Consider the following 9,808-nt stretch of genomic DNA (forward strand, 5'->3'; position numbering starts at 1 on the left):
TTAACTCTGTGGGGGAGTGGGGCGGGGGGAATGGACTAGAAAATGGCACAAGGAACTTTCTGGGGAGGTGGGAATGTTCCACATCTTAATAAAGGTGTTGGTTACACAGGGGTATACTTTTCTCCAAATGCATTGACCTATATGTACAATTAAGATCTGGGTAAGTTACCGTATGTAAATTCTTTCTTGATAGAAAGTTGTATGTTTTTTAAGAAAGGAAAAAGATGTTTCAGGGTAACGTCATCAGGACTTAGTAACAAAAACAGGCAGAGAGGGAGGAAATAGTCAAAGGTGATTTCGGACATCCGTCTCGGGCAGGCGGGAGGATGGCAGTGCCAGTTCTGAGAGCAGTGGAAGAGAAGCAGGCTTGCCCGGGACCGGGAGGCTGCGAGTGGGAAGCGTCGGCAGGGTAGTTAATGTGGCTTCCAGTGAGCTGAAATGCCAGGGCTGTGTCTACTCAAAGGCTCCTGGGCAGCACCAACAAGACCTTAATGGTACACGTGACAATGACGTGGAAGCCACAACACATGCCAGAGATGTAAGTCATCACTAAGATCCCTGCCCCATTCTAACTTCCTCCAGAAGCATCCTAATGTTTCAGGTCCACTCTGCTCGTAAAGTAGAACAGCCTGGCCTTTCAAAGCTCTTTGCAGAATTGGAGTTACAAGTGTAAGGCACCTGGCTTCCCATCAGTTCTTAAATGGTGGTCTGGGCCCTGACTCATCCGAGAGCTCGTTTGAATCACCAACGAACCAATGTTCCAGCTCCACAGGCGGGAGTGGAAACTCAGCAGAAGAATTCTGTTTTTGTCTCATCGTGAAAATCTAACTTGGACCACGTTTTGCACCTTCATGCATCTCCATAAGAGTCCTCCCATTCCATTCATTTATCCCCTCATTGGACATATTTATATTAAGAAAATGCTTACAGTGAGCCAGGCACTGTCTTAGGCTGAGGGTACAACAGAGAGCAGGGGACATGGATTCTGCCATCATGGAATTTACACCCCAAGCTGGGCTTGGACACCAGGCAAGGAGATGAAAAGTTGGGGGGAGAGGGAACAGCAAGCACAGAGGCCCAGAGTCAGCAAGAATCATGATGGGAGGCAGGAGTGACGAAGAACCAATGTGAAGGAAGCACAGGGGGTTTTTGTAAATAAAGTTTTATTGGAATGCAGCCAAGCACATTCATGTGTGTTTCATTGTCTCTGGTTGCCTTCCCACAAAAGCAGAGTTGAGACGTCCTGACAGACTGGATGGCCCTTTATAGGAAATGTTTGCCAACCCCTGGGCTAGACTTCCAGCCTGGAGATGCCAAGGGGAGGCTAGATTGGAGGCTGCTGAAGGAAGGAAACACACCAGGACTTTTGGGAGGATCTGCTGAGAGGACAGGAGGTGTGACGAATGACTTTCAGAGTTCTAGCCTGTGTGGTCCAGCCTCAAACATCCCCCTCTACATTGTGCAGAGCCCCACAGAGAGGGAGGAAAGCCAACATTCACATCATACTGGATGCTCGGCACTGTTCTAAACACCCTGTGATTAACTTACTTAGGAAAAGAGTCCACACAAGACACTATGATGAGTTCTTGGGACCCAGAGAGGGGTGACATGTGCCTCTGTCCCCAGGGAGACAGCAATTGGGATGCCGCCAACTCGCAAAGAGTGGGACATGCCCTGTAGAGGTTTGTGGACATGCTTGGACCCAGTGTGAAAGATGAAGAGAAGGCGTCTAAGTCAGAAAGAGTCCTTCTGGTCAGTTCTGGGGGATGGAGCTGCTATTGCAGGAATTATTCATTCTAACTCAGAATGCGTTTTGCTTTTGATTATCTGTTTGATGGCTACTTCTAAACTGAACCCAGAATTACACCAGGTTATCATTTTGTTACCTCTAGAGCTCATGGCTTTTGGTGACTAGATTTCTGGGCAGTGCCCATGCCTCTCTCCCTGTCCACACCCAACAAGGCTGATATGCAAAGGAATCCAGGACTAATTTGTCAGAGCTCATGACTTTGTTCCCAGCACTGTACTTCGCATCTACTTTCCTTGTTCAGGGAAGCTGGCAGCTCTAAAGAGCGGCTGTGTTTTCACATCGTTCTGATAAACTGGAGTAGAAGAAAGCTGAGATTTCTCTTTATTCTCAAGGATCTTTTCCTAAAAGTTGCACTTTGCCACAATTGCCTAATATTTTTAGCATAATTTGGTGGTATAGTGCATTCTCAAAAGAAAATTTGTTTCTCCATAGTAAAGAATATGGAACACTTTCATGATCATTTGTGATAACGCAATGGGTGTATTCAGAGAAAAGATGTAACTACAGCTTATAACATTTTCATATGTTGGAGAAGGAAGTTTACCCAGGTGAGAGGGCCAGACACCTACAACTGATGAAGTTCTACTGTTTCTACTACTTCTGTTTCCTCTGAGGCTCCCAGGGTATCCTCAGGACCTCAGGGTCCTGCCTCTGCTTCCAGACTGGTCCGCAGCTGAACCACCTGGGCAGGTGAGCCCTGCATCCCGGAGGATTTTTTTTTTTTTCTTTAACTAAAGTGCTTACATCTGACTCCGGCTTTAGAGCTTTCTTTTGGTAAGTTTCCTTTTGATACCTGTTCACCATGAGTGAATCACTGCTTGGGTTTAGGCTCTTTCATTTACACTATTAAATGTGTATTTATATATGTATATTTTAATTATGTTATGAAACACATTATATGCAAAAGAGTATGAACTGCATCATATACATATCGACTGAAAAAAAGGCACAACCTGAAAGTTGAGAGTTATGTTTTATTCGGTGGACAAAACTGAGGACTTAAGCCCGGGACACAGCATCTCACACAGCTCTGACAGACTGCTCTGAAGAGGCAATGGGGGGACCCAGGATATATAGGGGTTTTTGCAACCAAGACCAGGTAGTCGGAACATCAGAAGATTGCTGTTAATTTAAAACAACCAGATTATCTCAAGTTAGGAAATTTAGCGCTTTTCTATGTATGAGATGATGCAAGAGTCTGGGCTTACTGAAATCATTCCTTTGATATGCACCTCAGCTATCAGGGGCCAGCATCCTGTGTTTTCTCATCCTGAGTTTCTTCAGCGTGCAAAGTTGGGGGGCGGCTACAATGTCTGATGATTTGATGGTGGGCATTCTGTTTCTATCCTGAGTTCCCTCAGGGCTCACCTTCAGAGTGGCTGTCGTGTGATGGCTTGATGGCCGCAACATCTTTTGTTTACTGATATGACAGGCAATATTTTTCTTTCATATATACAAAGAGAAAAACTGTTATTATTGTAATTATAGAATGCATTATATTTAGAAGTAGTAGGGAAAATCAATGTAGTTAGCCAACTTAAGCTATTGCAATGCCCTAGGTGCCTCTCCCTAATCCCTTAGCAGGGATTTTGTGCTAATTATTCTCTAGGTTTTCTTTAGGATTTGACCCCTGTATGAATGTGTCCCTTAACAATCTAGTGTTTTGCTTTTCCTGGTTTTTATATTTATACAAAGAAAATCATCCTGAAGGTATTTTCTGTGCCTTGTTCTTTTACTCAACATATACTGTTGAGCACCATCTGTGTCATATGCCCGGCTACAGGCCGTTGTTTTTTACTACTCCGTAGAATCTTTTGTACGAACGTACCCAATTTATTTATCCCTTCCCTTTTCCATGAACATTGGTGTCGTCTCCCATTTCCTCGCTCTAGAAATAGTGCTGTTATACAACATTGTAAATTTATACTATACTTCAATAAAATAAATTTAAAAAAAAAACCACTTCGTAGTGCTACTACGAACATCCGGGTACAATGCACAGGAGCTTCCGTGCTGACGGGAACGTTGGCCGTCTGCTATGCAAAGCGGGAGCCACCAGCCGTGCGACTGTTGAACACTTGCACGTGGCTAGTGCAACCGAAGAACTGAACTTTAATTTAAATTCAAACAGCACCACTCCAGAACAGATCCACTCTGAGTGTCATTGCTGGGTCATAGGACACGCACAACTCACCTTGACTTGGTCAGGCCCAGGGATGCTCCAAAGTAGTCGTGGCTATTTACAGCTTCAACTCTATCCACAGGTATGAAAACGCGTGTTGCTCATCAACACTTGGTACTGTCATTGTCAGGTTTTTCACGTTTTTGCCAATCCGATAGTGTGAAATGGTATAAAATTATGGCTCTAATTCCTATTATCCCAAATTACTAAAGGAGAATGAGCACCTTTTCACAAGCTTATTTGCCATTTGTAGTTCCTCTTTTGTGAAATGCTCATTCATACATTCTGCCATTTTCTCTGTTAGGTCATCTTTTTCTTATTGATTCATAAGAGTTGTTGTTTTAAGTTTGGGGTACAAATTCTTTGTTTGCTATGTATCACAATACTTCCATTTGTGGCTCTTGTACTCTTTGTATGGTACCCTATTTTGTTTGTTTGTTTTGTTAGGGCAAGAAATTGTGACTTTATTCGGAAAGCCAGCAGATCAAGAAGGTGGTGGACTAGTGTCCCAAAGAACCATCTATGTATGGTACCTTTTGATGAACAGTTGCTCTTAATTTTAAAGTTGCCAGATTTATTTTTTTTAATTTATGAACTAAGCTTTATGAATGTGAGTGTTTTACAGAAAACCTCTAATATGATTTTGTCCATTTTACTAATGGGGAAAACAAGGCCCACACCAGTCGTGAGTGCTTCCCAGGGTGCCATGATGAGTTGAGTGTTTGACAGAGTCAAATCTGGAGTCGAGGTCTATTGCTTCTTAGGTAAAGTCCTTTCTGCAACAGACGTGCTGCCTAAAATCTCGCTCGGGGGACACTGGACTTACCCTCCCATACCAACCATACTTCGGAGGGGTTGAGTAACCTCAGGAGCAGTTAGGTAGAAAGTGAATTTCTGAGCTGTTTTGAAGTAAGAGAGGAGACAGGGAAAAAGTGACATGTATATCCTCTGTGCCAGGCACTTTGCCAGATGAACTGCAGTGAATGAATTTGCCCAAGAGAGGCAGGTATGGAAGTGATACAATGGCCTCCATATCAGGCCAACCTGGGTTCAAATTCCAGACACGGCCCTTACCAGCTGGGTAACTACAGGCAAATCACTTGCCCTTTCTGATCTTCACTTTCTCACCTGTAAGAGGTTAGGAAAATCTGCTTTGCAACTGCTATTGGGGAAAACTGAAGGATCCCAGTAACATTTATCTGCCCACGCACACACACCCCAGATAGGGAGTCCTGGTAAATAATGGAGAGAGTGTACGCTCCCAGCCGGGCCCACTTCGGTGTAAGTCCTGACTGTCATCGATCCCTACGTGGCTTTGGACATGTTTCAGAAGCTCTCTAATCCTCAATTTCATCTCTTGTAAAAAGGAAAGTGGCTGTATCATCACAGTGTGGGCTATGGGAATCGGATGAGATAATGTCTATAATATTGCTGGTACCCAGGAGGTGCTTAATAAGTGCATTTCTCTTCCCACATTAAGTGCAATCACAGCTTGCAGTTGATTGCCAGGTTGCCACATGACTGCTGGCACGATATATATTCCAATAACTTGGCCCCTGAGAGTCCTGAGGTGGGCAGTGTCCTTTCCCAGGATGCCTGCAGTACCGCAGGGTTCTTGGCTCAATTCTGTGAAGTGGTGAAAAATCCTGTTGCCGCACATTGGGTCTCTTGGGAAAGGAAGTGAAGCAGGTGGCTGCTCCACCGGTGTCAGCTCTGCAGGTGACAGAGGGGTCCCAGGCAGCTCCACGTGTGGCCCGGGGTAAGCAGGGAAGCTCTCTGAGCCTCAGCACATTTACATATTCAGTGAACATTTGTGAAGCACCTACTATGTGTCAAGGAGTCTCCCAGGTTCTGGAAATACAAGAAAAATAACAAATCCTGTCCTCGGGCAGCTTACCACCTGGTCGGGGAGAGGGTTAATAAACAAGTGACGATCCTGCTGGGTAGCGGTGGATGGTTTAAAGAACAATGAAGCAGAGTAAGTGGAGAGCTGGGGGAGCCCTTAGAAACAGAGGTCAGAGAGAACTTCTCTGAGAAAGAAAGCCGAGATGAAGGGGAGTGGGAAAGCAGGATGTGCAGACAGGTAGAAGAAGATTATTCCAGGAAAAGGGAAGAGCATGTGCAAAGATCCTGAGGATGTTGGAGGAGTGTCAGAAAGACAGTGTAGTGGGAGCAGAGAAAGAGAGTGGGAGAGGGAGGGCAGAGAAGTAAGGGGGCCATGTGGGTGCTGGGCTTAGAGGCCATGGTAGGGACTTGGGCTTTGCTCACCTGCCTTGGGATGTCATGGTGCATTTGGAGCAGAGGAGTGACACGCTCTGTCCTTTGCTCAACAGAATCACTGTGGCTTCTCTCTTGAGAATAATCTTAAGCTGGGACACAGGAGAAGCAGGGAAATCTGTTGGGAAGCTGTACTAACAATCCAACGCAGAGATGATGATAGCTTGCGCCAAAATGGTAACAGGAGAAGTGGTAACAAGTGCTCGGATTCAGAATATATGTCAAGGTAGAGCTGACATGATTTCCTGATGTATCAGATGTGGGTGTGAGAGATAAAGGTAAGTGGTTGGTTGGCTTAAGCAAATGACAGGATGGAGGGGCCATCAACCGAGGCCAGGAAGACCAGAGCAGGAACAGGTTTAAAGGCTCCGTTGGGACTTGGTAAGTCAAGGTGCACATTCAGCATACAAGTGAGGATGTTGAAAGCCATATTGAATATATCTCATTTCATCTTTAAAAGAATATGTGGTATAGATCACCATGTTAGAAATGAGGAAACTTCAATCAGTGCATTGAAGTTCTATCCTAAATGACACATCTTAAGTGTTGACGCATCATGTAAATGATGGAGCCAGGATTTGAATTCTACCCAACTGACTATAGAGCCCACCCCCTCCCTTCTCTGTTCCACTCATGGAATCTCTGTGGGCAAGTGGGAAGGCACATGCACTCCCAGCCAAGTGCTCCCAGGTGTGGACTCTTTACTCCATCCAGGACCGCTCTATGACCTCCACAGGGCAATGCCTCATTTAATTCTCACAACAACCTATAACTACCATTATTATCCTCATTTTACAACGGTGGAAACTGAGGCACAAAGAGCCTCAGATTCAGTACATGGTGCATCTAGGACGTGATCCAGAGATCAAGTTCTTCAACACTATGTCATATTCCAAAATTAAATGTTTGTCAAATCAAAGAATAACATGTAATTGACTAAAATCAAGATATCGCTTGCTGTGAAGTATCATTCAAAGACAGTGTCACCTTATCTTTGAATCAGTAGACGTTTGTTAAATGAAAAAGGCACAGCCCTGACAGCTGGAACCTAGAAAGCCTTTTATTTAACAAACATTTATTGATCAACTACTATGAGCCAGGCACTGGATAGGAACAGGAGCTACAGAGGTGACTGAGTCACGGAGAAGCTCAAGGTCTAGTGCAGTAGGCAGGGTCATTCCAGTGCTATAATCAGGATACATAAAGTGATTGCATTCAACATTTCTCTTTTTTTCTAGTCTCTCTTATTTGTAAGAAGCCATACGTCTAAGAGCAGCAGTGAGCTAAATCTTTTGCATATTAGAAAAAATGGTGTTATCTTGGCCTAGGCTATGCTCTGGAATTTTTTTATGAACTGGGGAATTTCACTTCCCTTTTGACATTGCACTTTTCTCATGTGTATATTGGAGGGAGGAAGAACGTGGTTAATGGTAAATATGAACTTAGGATAAGATTCAGCAAGTATCACATTTTGCTTTCATGATGAGTAATTTTTATATGCCTTGTTTTCAAAATAAATAAATAAAGACTGCCATTTCCTCATCTTTACCAGGGTTTGAAGCTGATTCATTTGTGTCTCATGTGAGAACGTCTCATGTAGACATTTATAAGGCACACTTGCCCATAGAGCCAGCCTCACACCTGCAGTGTTTTATCCAGGAACATTGATACGTGAATGAGAAACTATTTTTAAAAAATCAGGGCTTCCCTGGTGGCACAGTGGTTGAGAGTCCGCCAGCTGGTGCAGGGGATGCGGGTTCGTGCCCCAGTCCTGGGGGATCCCACGTACCGCGGAGCGGCTGGGCCTTTGAGCCATGGCCGCTGGGCCTGCGCGTCTGGAGCCTGTGCTCCGCGGTGGGAGAGGCCGCGGCGGTGACAGGCCCGCATACCGAAAAAAAAAAAAAAAAAAAAAAAATCAGCCCAGAGATGGTTTCACAGCCAATTTAGCAATTGTCTTTCTGATGTTTTCTGTCTCTGCCTTCCCACAGAAAAGTCTGGACACCTACTGTTTCCTGGTCTTTGCCGCAATCTGCCTCGCAGGTGCCCTCTATTTGTATTTTGTCCTGCCTGAGACCAAAAACAAAACCCATGCAGAAATCAGCCAGGCATTTGCCAAAAGGAACAAGGCCTACCCACCAGAGAAGAAAATTGACAGCTGAACTTGATGATAAAACAAATGGAAGGCCTGAACCGGACTCCTCCTCCACACTGGAGAATTGTGTCCAAAAGAGGATTGTCTGAATGGATGATCTCACCATTTTTGGAAACAGAAGAGTCCCCCGCAAGTTCAACCTTACTAAGTATTTAAAAATAAACCTTGGCTAACCTAACATCGCAGCCATTTGGGGTTGATTCACAGCTGAATTCCCCAGACTCTTCTGGCAGCTGGAAAGAATCACCCTATGTTTCAGTGGACCCAGCATTCTTCTGTAGACATCCATGGCCTGCCTTCTTCATGACTTGCCCGATGGTTTCAAAATGAAATTGGGGAAATAGCATTTGAATGGTTTCTCAAAGAATAGCAATCTAGTCTGACAGAGGACTCGATGGACTAGAAATCCAGACTGAGTTTCCAGTCCCAGCTCTGCCAGAAATAGCCTTGAGCCACCCTCAGCCTGGATCCTGCAGCATCCAAGGACCCTTGGCTTTGATCCTGGATGAAGGTTTTCATACCTCCTAATAAATGCCTGTTTCCAATCTTTAGCTGTACCTTGTGGATCTCAGACTCAGGAGAGGCTGATACCAACCCACCACCCTCCAGGTCCCGTCTCTCCAAGGCTGTCCCGTGGGGCTCCAGAAATATCTTCACCTCTGAGTATCAGATGTGCTCACAGAGGGCATAAAGGGGATCAATATGTAGAAGACCTAGAGATGCAGACATAAGAAGTAACTTCCCAGAAGCTGAGGCAGGGACTGCAAATTCAACACTGTTCAGTTGAAAAAAACAATGTTAAGAATGATTCTGAAGTTAAACCTAAGCTTGGAGGAAAGGAACACTGTGATTGATTAGTGATGTCTGCCACAGGTATAGAGTGAGAGTATCACACGTGCTTTATGTTTGCCAATCTTAGAAGAGATTTACCTGAAAGACGATGTATTAGTCAGGGTTATTTGGAAGAACAGGAAAATATATATATATGTAATTTATTATGAGGAATTGGTTCACACAATTACAGAGGTTGAGAAGTCCCACAGTCTGCCACATGCAAGCTAGAGACCGAAGAAAGCCAAAGGCCTGAGAACCAGGGTAACCAGTGGTGTGAGTTCTACTCCAGGTCTGAAGGCCTGAGAAGAGAAGTGCTGATGGTGTAAGTTCCAGCCCAAGGGCTGGAGATCAGTGTCCTAGCTCAGCCATCAGGCTGGGAGCAAATCCTCCCTTTCTCCACCTTTTAGCTCTATTCAGGCCCTCAGTAGATTGGATTCCCACCCACATTGGGAAAGGCAATCTGCTTTACTCAGTCTACCAATTCAAATACTAATTCCAGCCAAATTACCCTTGCAGACACACCCAGAAATAATGTTTAACCAAATATCTGGGC

General features: G+C 44.7%; 1 protein-coding gene across 1 annotated transcript in view; it reads left to right on the forward strand.

The window, feature by feature from the left end:
• SLC2A9 (solute carrier family 2 member 9) overlaps positions 1 to 8,961 on the forward strand; it is a 183,170-nt gene extending 174,209 nt beyond the window's left edge. The window contains 2 exon segments of the mRNA XM_060012810.1: positions 8,258 to 8,421; positions 8,423 to 8,961. Of these exon segments, the coding sequence (XP_059868793.1) occupies positions 8,258 to 8,421; positions 8,423 to 8,510 (252 nt within the window). The 3' untranslated portion in view covers positions 8,511 to 8,961.
• The last annotated feature ends 847 nt before the right edge of the window (positions 8,962 to 9,808 follow it).

The sequence above is a fragment of the Delphinus delphis genome, chromosome 5 (assembly GCF_949987515.2).
Source record: "Delphinus delphis chromosome 5, mDelDel1.2, whole genome shotgun sequence".
In the NCBI taxonomy this organism is placed as follows: domain Eukaryota; kingdom Metazoa; phylum Chordata; class Mammalia; order Artiodactyla; family Delphinidae; genus Delphinus; species Delphinus delphis.